Consider the following 15,235-nt stretch of genomic DNA (forward strand, 5'->3'; position numbering starts at 1 on the left):
TGTAATTAGTTATTTAGACTATTTTTGCTATAACTTAGACAAGCATGAGTTAAATCATCCCATAATACGTTATATGGATGCTTTCAAAGGCCTCATGCCGTGAGTTTGTGAACGCAACCTATCGAAGGTGCATAGAATCCGAGGGCGTATGCGTGCATGCGAACAGAGTATACACAGCAGGATACAGCATTAGATAGAGTTGGATGCTCATGAATTATAGAGATCGCCGTCTATTACGAGATTGAGGTCAAACATCTTACACGTGGTGGTCTATCGTTGATAATGATGATTATCGCTTGTATTTGAAAATATATCGGTATATGAATCTTTCTCATAAGTTATTATTCTACATTGAATTTTCAAGAAAGAAACAATCGTAATAGAGATGTGTTTCACGCTTCATAAATGGCTGAGAGATAAAAATGTTTGCGTATGATACGCAGAACGATTTTGTTGTGTTTTCGAGGATGAGTCAGAAACGACGACAACATTCGCAAAGGAACTGATAGTTGAAATATAAAATTAATTAGAAAAATTTATCTTTCTATAATCGTGGAACAAATCAGATTCAGTGTTTATGTTTTATGATCGAGAACATCTAAACTAGACGATTTATTTATTTTTAACAAGTGATATTTAATTCTGGGAAAATAGCTTATTTATCACAAGCGATAACTGATCGATGTTATCATACATGACATGAAAATAATATCATCGTCTACAAGTGCGCTTTCCTAGAACGAATTTTTCCGGAATGAACAAGTACACTCTTACAAACATATCGCGATAAGTCAGGTAACTGATAAGCCGATCGGTGCAGATATTTAAGCAGCCAGCAGATATTAAAACTCAGTGTGTACAAAGTAACATAATCGAAACCACAGAACTTGTACGAATCTTTCGTAAACGTGTCGAACATGGGAGCGCAAAAAACGATCGCTTACTTGGCAATAATTGCCATAGCTGTAATCTTTGCGCAAGTAAACACGGCTCCACCAGTCGGTCACTATGCCGCCAACAACACAAACAAGTCACACAACTTGGTCGTTGGGTACAGAATGCCTGGTGACAGGCTTGTACTCAGACAGAGTGTCGTTAAGAATTCTTCCTGGGGAAGGATCGTCGTCGAGGAAAGAACATTCAACGTCTCAAGTTGGGAAAGGATCACCATGATCCAGGCACTTGATCAGAAAACCAATGGTAACGGTGCCTACGCCAGCATTACCAACGGTGGCCCAGGAAACCAGAACGTTACCATCCGACTAAAGAGCCAGAGGGGTCATGGAATCAACTTTGTCATCGAGATATACTCACGATACTAAGCTGGTATGACTGACACGAACACAGTTGTTTGGATATGTTTATGGGATGCAACGTGCAAATCAAAGTTTACTTGTTTCTTTCTTGTAAAACCTTTTACATCTTGAAGAATTTGTCTAATTTTGAAGTAAATATGTCAATTATTTAATATAATAAAATTTATCGATCAAAAAGTAATCGTTATAGAAATATATAAATACTAGTTTTTAAGTAAACGCAAGTCAAGAATGCGGGGCACGCAAGAAAGATCGAGAACGTAAGAAAAAGAAAAGTTATTTAGTCCTGGTGTCGATAATAATGCAATTAACGCTGAGGCGGAACGACTGGACGTTCGTCAAAAAACAGATTGCGAGGAATTCACTGATGGAATGTCTTTCTTGTATGCCTTAATCAAGCAGACCCCGTTCCCAACGGTGGCTCCCGATAATTCTTCCTTTCGTTCCTTTCCACTTCTTCGGCATAGCATTCGCAATCCCGGCGTAGCTCGCAGACGTTTCTAAGAGGCAGTGATCTTCCGTTTCCGAGGCTTACGTGCAAAGTACATTTTGTGCATGCACGCGTGGTAGCACGAAGGAGGAACAACCGACTGGAAAATTGTTGTCGCTTCGTGGCGCGTTCTACCATGGGGATCGTACCGTCTAGAAGAAACTTCGAATCGAGTTGAGGGCCACTGAAATTGGTGGCGGTATCTCAAGCTTGCGAACGACCATTTCGTTAACCTACTTATTCTATCTCTGTTTCACCCACGCAACGAGTTAGAAAGTGCCTAGTTTGTCTGCAGTTCCAACCTTCTCAAAAGGTGCCCTCGCTCCAGGGGGAAATACGGTTTTCTTTCTTACGGATTGTTCTTTAATGACGACAGACACTGAGAAGTCAGTAGATATCTGTTTCGTAAATAGAAACGAGCTTGTGAATCACTTTAAATATCAGCGAAATGGAATTCCATTTTAAAGTTGTCCGAGTAATAGGGTGGAACGTGCACCGTTGCCAAGCATGAGACGCGAGTATAGACTGACTGTTGTTTGCATAACCCGCTGTAAGTAATTCGTTAGTTCTTCTCAGGGTCATTGTTCGTATTTTCGATGTAGCAGTAGAACGTTCTCTTTATAATTCTATTTCGGATACGCGGCATGAATGTTCTGACAAACAACTCGAGATATAGCTATCTTGTAATATTTATTCCGTTACTGTGGCTAAACACATAGGGAATAAGTGGATAATTTGCAAACTGTCGCGCTATATTTTCTCAAAATGTAGACAGAGTGGTCAATAATTTAGTACATATTTACCTATAGCAATCAGAAATCACTGGCCTAGGTGCTACAGGAAAATGCTAAACCGGGGATATAGAAAAGAACCACAGCATATGTTCCGGAGGATAAAAACATCGCCCATTACTTTCATGATGATTGACTAAAAATAGCTCTGTATATAAAGAAATCTAGAGTTCTTTTCTTTGACACCTGGTTGTTCGTTCATATATATATATATGTACGTATGCGCACCATGGACTATAGAGTTCTATTCTAGATTCTCTGGATGTTCTTTTTTTTTGTACGAATATCGATCTTCGCTTAATTGATAGGCCGGGAAACTCGTTGTTCCACACAAGTACGGTATCGCATATCTCATATTGGATACAGGTCATTATATTTTCTTTCCTATCTTGATGGATTTAAACCATAATTTGATGATGGAAACTCTGATAATACCGAAGGTCGGTTCTTTGAATATAAAGTAGTTTTCCTCCTATGCAATCAGCTCTGATAAGAAGACCTATGGCTCGTAAAGCGTGCACGCATCACGAACATCCGACCGCAGCTGTCAGTCGAGCGTAATGCGAAAGCGTAAGGACCACCGCGCCTAGTCATAAACCTGTCCCGCACGCTTTTGGTTATTGCTTGTAAAGTTGCGAAACTGACGAACAAACGTGCATGCGAAGCGACGTCGGACAGACAATTCGATGACAGGATTGGGCGAAAACGAACGAACGAATGAAAGCGTGTTTGCACGACCGTACACCCTGGTGCACCTACAAAAGAACCGACCATCGATCCGAAACCGCAACGGCCATTATCGAGCAATTTTAAACGGAAAGCCGTAGTTACAGTTTCAGCATTTCAGACTCTAAGCTAAATAACAGGACGCGTTTCTTCTGTTTCTCGAAATTTAGATCCGAAGTGCAAAGGAGTTAACGTAAAATAGTAACATAAATTTCCCCTACATTCGGACAAGCTAAGGCAAAAAGATGGAGATGATTCGCTTTAAAATATATTACCTTTTTTATTTTCCATATGTAGATACTAAAATAACGTGAAAGAGAAGCAGGTTATGAGCGTTCGGCATATCCTACCTGAAATATCACCGACGTAATGCAAGTCAGTCGAGTTATAGACATTACGCAGCAAGTCTCCAATGAAATGGTTTTAATGGATTGGCCAACTGACTTGCATTTTCCGTTTGATGCTCGAGACGAGACTCGAGCAAACCTACTGTAAAAGCTGATGAAGTTAAAGATTCATCCGTGCGAGAGTTGAGTACATGCTTCTGACGAGTTGTATACATCGATTTCAAAGTATCGTACGATAAAAGTGATTAAATAGATACACGGTGTTCTATAAATTTGTTCCGGCACTAACCAACACGTGGAAATGATTAATGAAAACGGACAACTTTCTACATCATGTAGATGAAATTACACCTTAATGTAATACTTATTCATTACGGTATTAAATTAATATTTGTATTGGTTTATATAATTTCTTAATTATGATTTACAGGAAAGATGATTAAGAGGATTTGAACCGAAAAACTTGGAATATTATTTCGATACTACTAAGATGTAGCTACATGTAACTATTTGTATCGTTGGTGTATCAACTATAGGAACATTTAGGAGTATGTATTCGATACCAGCTGTAAGTCCTTTGAAACCAATTTCAGTTGCTGATTAGCCGCAAATGCAAGATCACAGTACGGTCACGACGTAAGTCAACTGTATTGTCCCATGCGGTCAGCTCGTTAACTGGTATGGACTCTAGATATTCTGACCAACTAATTTACGTTTATGTACATAAGTAACATATTTGACTACTACCCCTTGATCGGTTCCTTTGTAAAGAAAATCACATTACGATAAGATCTATCGTGATTAAAAGGGATGTCTTAAGAACATATCAAATGTAATGTTAACAGTGAATGCATATTCAACTTAAATTACGATAGATAAGCGATTATAAAGTGCGGCAGGGTCTTCTTGAAAATAATTTGAATATACGTCACTTCAAATCGTCTTCTATATAGTCATTCTACAATTTATGACATTAAAAACAAAGTATATATATATATATCATAATCACATATTTCTAAACTTCCTGGTTATAAAAGCTTAACTACGTTTGAATTCAACTTGTTACCACTATTGGGGATTTATTTAAACCACCCTAATCGTGTTAAGCTAATTACCCTTTAACTTCTATTTTAGGTGCGCGTTCAATGTACTAGTGTCAGTTGATTCATTCAACAAAGAGAGAAAATAACTGCAATAAAAATATGAACGGTTAGAAAAAGTAAGTAGTGGAACATTTTGGAATTAAAATTCAGAAAGAACTGGGACAACCAGTTTAAAAGCTTTATGTACCGCAGAACAAAAGTACTTCTAAATACTTGTCCATATGAAACAAACGTAATACACGTTCGAAACGAAAAAATTAAGGACACGTTCGTAAAAAAAATGTCATTTTTTAATACATTGCTTGATACTTTTTATTTCAATTACATCGTGCCTCATTCATATTTCTATAAAGTTCGTATTTTTAAGCTTTCTAAAACGTTTCACGTAATAAATCACGGTTATAAACATCCCTTTCTTACATTTCCAGCGCGACGTTACTGCCGAAGATAAATTATAACACGCCCCAAGAAAATGGCATGACATATCGTGCGAGAGTTAGGAAAGGTAAAAGGACGGGTAAGTGGTGGGTGTTAGGACAGGTAGGTGAACTACAGCAAAGGCAATCATTGTCAAGGGATACAGGGGTTCACGTCAATAAATATTGACATTTACGCGCCTTTCGTATATCGATCTGAGGGAGAACTGTCTAGAAAGGGAGAAACATCGTTTATATATTTATATGATAAATTTTAAAATATTTGTACAATATAATTTATACGATTACTGTAATTTATGGATCTCACTAATAATACGTTGCGCTTATTAAGCTATTATCTAAAGATGGATACAAATAATTTTTAGGAACGGATTAACATCGAAACTTAATTAGGAAAATGACAAAGTTGTTAAACGGAGGCTACTATATACAATGGTTACAGGCGTAGCTTTGTTACGAAACACTTACATCTTTTTGCGGTAATAAATAATAACGGTAGATTCTGTAAGTATTAAAATTTTTCCTTTACTTATTCCCCTGTCTTAAGGTGCAGGTAACGTAGGTAATTTCGTTCATGAAACTTTATAAAGAATACTATAAATCACTTTATGAACGATCTACATATTTATGTTTGGGTTATGATAAGTGAATTTTTTAGAGGACCTCTTTCAAGGGTGTCTCGGATATTTTTGCAAGGGTGCCGCCACTTCGACTGTCTCATACAAGAAAATGTTTTTAGTCGCTTGAAAAGGGAGGATGAAGTAGATTGAGAGTGACGTACACGAATGTGTTTGCGTACGAGGAAAGCAAAGGGTCGGTTAGTAATTTCTCCGACTGGTCAGTAGAAGAGTTTCGTATAGAACAGCCAGATAGCTCGTGTCGCAGACCGTGGATGTACGGAACTGTATCGATCGAAGCGTTAAATATTTAATCGCAGGAAGAAAGTTCAATACACGGACGAGGACGGTTGTCTTTCGAAGACAGGCCGAAACGAACAAAAATGAACACGACAGGAACAAGGCAACACGCAACAATTCCTCGTCTGGCTGGTATTTGCCAAGACTGGGTTGACTTTCATTATTTAGAGCGGCGGAGAAAAATGAGGATCGTCGACACGTCGTTTCTACCACATATCGATCGTAATTTACCAGACAACTTACTCATATGCATGTATACTGAAACTGCAATCTTTTTGTACAGTTTAGTTTAACTTCATTTAAGCGACTTACTGTTTTCCCAAAATCGTTTCCGCAGCGATTTTTATTTACATGCGAGATAATTTCGTAATAATTATAAAAAGAGCGCGTTACATAAATTTAATTCATCCTAACGCAATATGGCATCTGAATAATTTTAGAAAATTATAATGATTACGATGTTGCAGAAAGAAATTGTTGAAATATGAATGCCAATGAATTTGGGTTAACTATTCATACATAAAATATACTCCATTCATAAATAGAAACAAGGTAATGGAACATTTCTACGTTGGTCTGATCCCAAACTTCACCCGAATCACTTCCAGTAGTTGAATCTTTGAATGAGGGAAACATTGGCGAAACACGATTATGTTTCAATAATCCGTTTTCTCAAGAAATTGATAATTATGGGAGCCATTATCAGAAATTATTCTTTTCAAATATTTTTAGTGCTAAATTAATGTGTAATAGGAGAAGAAGCTTCATTAATGTTTGAAACTTTATATGTATCCACTTGAAAATTTCACTATGCTAATCATTGCATTCAAACATATTGTGCTACGAGAAATTAATTGAACATTTTATTAATACTCAAATTTCAGTGTATAAAATATTAGTATGACATATTAATTGGAAAGTTTTCATTAGGACATGAACATTTTAAATGAGTTGTAAATGTATTATATCGAATAAATTACGTAAGCAAGGTTTTATGTATATTAAGCAACTCTGATAGCAACGGAGTATCGATTGCTTCGAAAGATTCTATACCCGGCAATAAAAATGTCGCAATTTACCTTTCAAAAAATAAAAGAGGCCAATTTTCTACCTTATATTGACAGGTTGCTTGTTACTGAAAAATTGCATTGAAAGCACGCGTAACTACCGAGTGAAGTCGATAAACAGTAGAGAGATACGATCTTTCCCAAGTCACCAAGGCAAGCTAGCTTCTTGTGGACTGTGGTGCCGTCTTTTTTGGTAGTACACTTTTAAAGGAGTTTTTAGATAAGAGGACTTTAATAGCTAACACCGAACAAGTTAGCCGTTGCAAGTTTTAGTACATCTTAGACTCTCACGTTAGTTTCAAAGTTTAAATCACGCGTTATTAAAATTTCTACTTATCTATCACGTTTTACATTCCTTTCTACGAACTTTATCATGATATAGATAAAAACCTTTATTATTTTCAATCTTCGCTTACGAATAATGAATTAATTTGAACCTCATTGGATATCGTAATTAATTTTAAAGAATCAACGATAAAAGTTGATCAAAAATAGAAACAATGAGTTGCTGTAAATACTAACAATAGTTGGCACAAAGGAAGAGTTGACAAAGAAATCACAATCAAATCAATGACGTTCCACGTGTAAATTCCACATTGTGCGAATAAACATCCATTCACATACATAATAATTCAGGTTTTATTATTATAAATATTTCTAGAATTAATTAAAACATTGTTTCCATAAGTCACAGTAGATATCACTTTTTATAAATTTTACGTAATGATTTTTATACAATACAAAATAAAAAAGAATGTTTTGCCCATATATCCACTGAAAAGTAGAATGAAGATAAAAAATGAAAAATGGTTTGTTCAATTCAATATATCACAAAACTACTATATTTGATTAATATTAGAGAAGAGATTTTGTTTACACGAAGTTAAACGAAAATATCGAAAATCAACGTTTAACCAATATGGAGAATTTGCATGTTTTCATTTATTCAATTAAGGAACAGGCAACGCGTGCATGCAATAATAAATTGCTACAGAGGTTAAACATAAACAAACTAAATGAACAAAAAAAAGAAAGGGAATAAATTGGTAGAAAATGTATTTAAAAAAATGAATCATGAAATGCTACAGTTATTCCCACAAACTGTTTAAAATTCTTCAAAATACGAGTAAAACTTTCGAGATACGCTGTAAGTTCCGTCAAAGGCGAGGAGGTATTTTAAACGGTTTACTTAAAGCTTCGCGTCTCGTGCGTTTTTCGTACTTCGTACAACAACTTTAAATGACGACGAAAGTGCGACTTTTAATTGCGTGCTTGGCGAAACGCATCGTGCGAGTGCAACATACCCCTTGCACCGTGGCACACCCTTAATGAGATGGCCGGCTGAGCCGCCTCATCGGTGTTAAAAATGTTTCTCTCGCGCGCAACCGAGGAGATAGGTTCGTATAGCGGTGGATCTTTCTTGTGTGCACGTATTCGGTGCGCTAGGTAGTCGCGCACCCCCTGTATCTTACAGCAGGGTGCTGCGGGGACTCCCGCTTCTTCCTCCTCTAAACGGAAGTTGCGCTCGCGGGGGTGCTTTTACCGCCTAGCAGATAGCACCAGTAAGTATGTACGTTCTTGGCGCTTGCGCGCGTTCTTCGTCTTTGTCGTACACACGCTACTAGGCATACGCTCGAACGTGTCCTTTCCTCGTTGCTCTCCTTTGGCTGCATCGTCAGGAGAGAAAGAGAAAGAGGAAGAGAGTGTGCGCCAGCCAGCGAAACCCTCACGCGCGGAAGGAAGAAAGATAGTAAGCGATAGAGCGAGAGGGAACGTTTACGAACGTGACAGAGAGAGTATGCGCAAGGTACGAGTGAGAACGAGTGAGAGAGCCGGAGCGTTGCGTGGGGAGCGATCGCAGCTCGTCATTCGAAGCCCGCCAACGGACGAGCGAGCAGCCACGGAACCGGACTACGATTGAAAGAATCCACGCGATCTTCGTGAAAATAAAGAGTACAGATACACGCTTGCACCTAAGATCAAAGCAGACGAAAGGATTGCATCGTGACAGAACATCCATTTAAACAGCATTCACCGACTGTTTTGCGGTAGCAAATCAGTTGCCGGTGTAACACACTGGTTCGTTCGGTCCACTCGAACCGAGCGCTCGTATCTCGTTCGGTTCGCTTCGGTCACGATCGTGTCGGCCGCAGTGCTTACCGGTGTCTGTTTCGCGTGTTTTCAATTCGTATAACGGAGAGGGAGAGTGACAGCGAAAAGAGTAGTGGAAAGGAAACAAAACTGTTGACAGTGATTAAACGTGACTCGTGTAAAGCACCCTTACGGGATATCTGTGCTGTGTGACATTTTATTCGTTTACATCAGAGGGGTTAACAGGACGAGAATATCGAATCGCTCACAAGGACAAACTGCAGGGAAGGAGCAAGCTGTGGTTTATACACTAGTATTAGATCGCGTGTATCTTATTTATGGTGGAAATCACTACCGGTACGAAAGCATTACGCGAGATTTACCAATAATCGAGTTTGTGCTTCGATCAGTGTCCGTTGTAGCGGCTAAATAATTCGTCGCGACTACTTTTACCCGCGGTCGGTTTGTGTTATAGTGTCGTTGCGTGCGCCGATTTAACACCGTTACGTTTACTCTGAGTGCATCGACGAACCATCGAAGTTTCTAACTGAAGGTGGCTAACGGTGAATCGAAGTTTGTTCGATTTACGAACTCGAATAAAAAAAAAAGTATCTCATAGGACGACAACGGTCGAGTATCTGTCCCAGAGGAAGTCATAAAGACAAAATCTGCAGATGTATAAAAGGGGATAAAAAATCGAAGCAACAGAGTGCCATTGATCCGAGATATAGAGTACGTTGCAACTATAATCTTGTGATATATGACGCATTCGAAAAATTGAGATCTTGTTTCGCGCGCAAACGGAGTATCGTATTGGTTGCGACGTTCGAGGACGGTTGGATTCTTTCGATAGTTTTTCGGTCGACTACGAGGAAGATATCGGAGTTGGAATATTTGTTCCGATATCGGAAAAAGGAATAATATAAAATTTCTGGCATACGAGAGGAGGTACGTTTCGAAGCTTGTATTCGATCGAGCGTATCACGACTTGTACGTGACCGACCCTTCAGGAGAACAATCCGAGAGAGGCGACTAACGACCGGTTTGTGATTGAACTAACCTTCCCTTCACGGTTTTTACGAAAGACCATAGAGAGGACTATCGTCTTAAGGTATTCAAGACGCCGTGTTTTGCCATAACGTTATGATCTAAACGTTGAATCCTGTACAGTGGCGCAGGAAACCTGCATTTAACAACTGAAATTCGACTGTAACGTTCTGCGTGTACCGATTACTAATTCGGCGTGGTTGTTCGTGACATTTCGGTACGCGTGTGTGCTACGAAGATTGGTGCTCGTGGACGAATCGTATGATCACGTGAAAAAAAGGTACCCGTGTGTGTAAAGAAAGCTCCTTTCCCAGTTGGATTACAAGGAAGTCATCGACATCTCGTGTTTACTCCGTACGAGTGGAAGGATTGCCGCGACCTCGTGAATTCCAAATTCGACGTGTCGATCGAGACAACAGACAGCGCGTGGCCAATTACTCGCGCATCGTTGCACCATTAATTAATTGATTAATCAACATCTCAATTAATTCGTTCGATCGCTTTTAACTATCTGACATATCGTGCTACTCCCGTATCTGCACCTTGCTGATCGTATGCTTTCGTGAATTTCTCAAGGTCGCATCACTGATCGCTAGTATCCGGAAATTCCCTCGTTCTATACGCTAACGCCGGAAATTCGATTACGCGCGAATCGACATTGTTGCGGTTAATTCCGGTTTCAACTATCATCGGGAGTAACGATTTCTCGAGCTCGATTTTCGTGGTGCACGCACCCCAGCCTCTTCGTACATCCTTTGTCCGATTTAGCCGGGATTACGCGTTGCTCCGTGGAGGCAATCGGTCTGTAATTGTGCCACGCGCACGGTTAAACGCTTGTCTACGCGAAGAACAATAAACGGTGGTGTTTACGTGACGAAAGTGCAGACGCAGCCCACTCGGTCACTTGTAAAAAGTAAGTACCCTGTCACGTTTTACCATTACTTCCTATCCACAGTTCATGTATATGAATGCGATGCGTGAATGTATACCGGTCGATTCACTTACACTATTCCTTTGTGCATGTGTCTGCGTGCACCTGCATATAGATATGCGTGCGCGTGCACGCGCGATGCCTCCGGTATTCATTCAAAACAAAACAACCGTGCTCATCCATTACGGATATGCTGGTATACATGTACGTATACACGCACACGCATGAATCTATATGCATACATTTTGCAAGTTAACCGGCTCTGTGACAATATTGTTTTTGTCGGTTTTAATTAACATTTCGAGGCGCTGGTTACGGAAGGGACACTAATGAGGATCTAAATTTTGCTACATGTTTTGGTTTTATTTTCTTTTTTCTTTTTTTTTTTTCGTTGAAGTGTCGTGTACATGACTGCGTTCCACGTTAGCGAATCTATTTTTGTCACGATTTATTTTACCGCGAGAGCTTCGGAGTAACGTAGATCGATGTTTGTTATGCGCTATTTTTTAGAACGTAGCTGGGAATTGTTTTTGTCAACTGGGCTGTTTAATTATCAAGCTATATGCGTACGTAGATAATTAGACATAATTGAAAATTTGATTTGTGTTGTTTACCATTGTGTACACATAATTAATTATGAAAGATGTCTTTATGTTGTAACGAGAAGTCGTTACAACAACGTACTTCCCTCTCTTATTATTAGTACATAAATTCTAGAGATGAAGTTTATGACTGACGTCTCGCAATGAAACTTAATTAATAGCTAGAACGATTATCTCTAGATAGAGTTTTATAGCACAAGAAACGTTCAACATAAAGGATTTACAGCTAAAAGCAATCAGAAAATAATTAAGCAAGAAATTACGGTTGCTTTATGGAATGCGTTGTTTTCTAAATGTATTGATTGAAATTCGATCAATTCACGTTACTTCCTTGAATAACGGGGGAAATCTAAACGGTGTATCGCGTATCGTGATATTAAAACTTGTCGAGAAAATCAGATGTTGACACGGTAAATCAGCGGAGAAAAGGGTCGCAGTGAAAGCAAGATGAGCGCGAGGAATGACGAAACAAAGAGTAAAAGACGGAAACGGAGAACGGAAGAAAAATCCTGCAGCGAAGTCTGAGCCTGCCCCGCGAACAGAACAGCGAGCTATCCGACAGCTCGGTAGATCTTTAATGGTCTTCTTCCCTACTGGATGTACAGTGTTTCATGCTTTATTCCAGCTTCTTCTTCTTCTTCTCTCTCTCCTTGATCGGACCATGCCACACGTTTCACTCTCGTTCTCTTCCGACTCACGTCGTAAACGTGTCTTTCGTGCAAGAACGCAATAAAGTTCCGCCTTCCCTTCGAGATCATCCGGAGCTACGGCTCTGAAAGCAGGTGACTCTGTTCCAAACAAGATTCACTCGATGGGGGGTCTTTTGCAATGAAGAACGAACGTTGAACTGGTATCTCGCTGAGGAGATCATGCCTGACAGTAGACGCGAGCGCGCAAATTAAATTCGGAAATTTATACGAATGTATCGCTATTTTGACATGTAACAAAATTACAAATAAATATTTTACGCGGATTCTTCGAATATTAAATTAAAAAGTATTACATTCAAAATGGATATTTTTGCGGTATTCAAATGTATACATTTGTACTGAATTGGAAGTTGAAGGACAGGTAGATGGGGGATAAATTGAGCGAAGTTAACGTGAAAAAGAAACAGGAGGCAGTTGGTTGCTTTACCCGCAAGCTTTCGTGGTTGAACTAGACGTGACTGCAATAGCTGCGTCCTGACACTTGGCAACCTCTGTCCGCTTGTTTTTTATCGTTTCTTATTGTACAGTTTTCTTGTTTTATTTTTATCCGACACTATATGATACTTTGCTTGCAGCATCGAGCAGCATTGAAAAATGCATTATCATCAACAGCGCTTTTGATTTGTCGTTCCTTTTGTATGTTTCGGCTTCTCTTAAGTAGTTGATCTCGCTTCTCCATCGTTCTATCATTCAGTCGGTAAAATTCTTAATTTGTCTTGCGATCCACCCATTTCCGTCATTGCATCTTGCTTTTATATTCTTTGCACATAAATGTGTAATCTTTAACGTGGTATCGAAGAAACGAAATAAGTTTATTCAACGGATGTATCGCAATATTAATAAAAATTTTACGATATTTATACGGTCCTAATAGAATCGTCGCACGATAAAAACGATCGAGGAGTGAAACCAAAGTTTTTGTTCGCGCATAGGCTGCAAAATACGTTGTTACGATTTTACGGGAATACAAGATCGTACCGTGGTACAAATTAAATCCAGGTTTCTTCGTTACGATTGTACGAGTCGGCGGGCTTTTAGTTTCCTTTTATTGTCTGCAGTAGAATCTTCTACGCTCTCGCGGATATCTAAGGTATAGGAGTCTCCCTTGAATCGTTAATTAGCTTGAATTCTTGGATTCTAATTACACAGTGCAGTTTACGGCTTTATTTAAGCACAGTAGTTCTCTCGGTCTCGGTAATACCGAGGGACGCTAAATACTTGTACCCAGCAACGCTTTGAGTTATCGTTCGTGTTTCGTGTATAAGCTGATTATCCAAGCAAACTCGACTATATTATTAATTATGCACTCCGATGACGTAGGTGACCGATACGACACAAAGCTTTTTCCTGGAAGTGGTATACAAACGGCCTCAAGATTCAGCTGGACATCATGCCCTGGTTCATCCTATTTCTTCTCCTGTTAGCTGTGATGGAGGCCTTCCCTCGGGAGGCCACCTGTTCCCGCCTGCCGGACATCTACTGGAACTCCACCAATCCAATGTAAGTTACAACAGAATCTTCTTCTTATCTTGTACATTGTATCTTTTCGATGTAATTACCTTCCAGAGGCGCGCGTTGTATCACCTTGATTTATGCATTCTATACGAATAAATCCGAGATACCGTGAAACTAGCTATGTAGTTCGTTCCGTTAGACATTTGTTCGGCAACGATCGCGTGAACTTCGTACTACTCTTTGTTTGACGATTTACACAAAGAAATAAGTATTTTTAGATACGTATACAAGTACTTTAGATTAACATTATTTGCGGTGTAAAACAAAGATAGGTTTTAAGTGAAATTCGCAAAATTCGTGTTGCGAAATAATTAATCCAGAAATTCGAAGCACTTAACGCTTCTAGAAACGGTGTGTTATCGTTAAAAAAAAAAAAAATAAAAAAAACATTTAATTTAATACACAAAATGTAACAACGTAGCACAATTCTAGATGTTTTACATAGATTTTGAATGTGAAAGTAGTTTTTTTAGTTTCTACATACGCACAATTGTGTTTCTCGTATCTCTGGTGTAGTCGCCGAAAACATCGTATTTATCGAGAACATTACCCTACGCCCTATACGAAGAATGCAAGCTCCGTTTAATCTCATCCAAGATATTACCGTGAATGTCCTTGTTCCGGATAGGAGACGACCGCATTTCCACGTTGAAGCATTCCACGAATGGTAACGCCTTCTCGTGTGGGAAAAGCGAGCTTTCCTGTGTAGTGGGGCCGTTTCGATATAGAGAACGTGAGATCTTTATCGCCATTTATGCGACCATTCTACCATTTCTTGTCGGGAAATCATATTTTTCAACTTAATATTTTTGCATCTTTATCCGTACATTTTATTTTTCCTCTACATTTCGTTACTTTTATACACTCCTATTTAGGTTTCTCTAGATTTCTACCCAATGATATCTTTCTCTATGGCAATCTTTTGTTATACGTTTTTTCATATTCCATTTGTAGAAAATCGTTCCGTATCTGCCCCAAAAAGTGCAATGGTGTTGGATTAAGAGAGGAGGAAATAAAGCAAGGAATATCTTTAAACTACATATACCGCCATGAGGCAAATCCTTTAAACGTAACCACAGATAGAGCAAGAGTTTCAGAGACCGATTTCTTGACCTTCCTCTCGCTTTTTACTTCTGGAAACTCGA

At 39.0% G+C, this 15,235-nt stretch overlaps 1 protein-coding gene across 1 annotated transcript; it reads left to right on the plus strand.

Annotated features, from left to right (window-relative positions):
• The first annotated feature begins 829 nt into the window (after nucleotides 1–829).
• Nucleotides 830–1,497, plus strand: LOC100644243 (probable salivary secreted peptide). Its single transcript, XM_003394010.4, has one exon. It carries the CDS (start codon nucleotides 918–920, stop codon nucleotides 1,320–1,322), a length of 405 nt encoding a protein of 134 aa, XP_003394058.2. The 5' UTR covers nucleotides 830–917; the 3' UTR covers nucleotides 1,323–1,497.
• Nucleotides 1,498–15,235: the final 13,738 nt, after the last annotated feature.

This window comes from Bombus terrestris, chromosome 2 (genome assembly GCF_910591885.1).
Source record: "Bombus terrestris chromosome 2, iyBomTerr1.2, whole genome shotgun sequence".
NCBI lineage: Eukaryota > Metazoa > Arthropoda > Insecta > Hymenoptera > Apidae > Bombus > Bombus terrestris.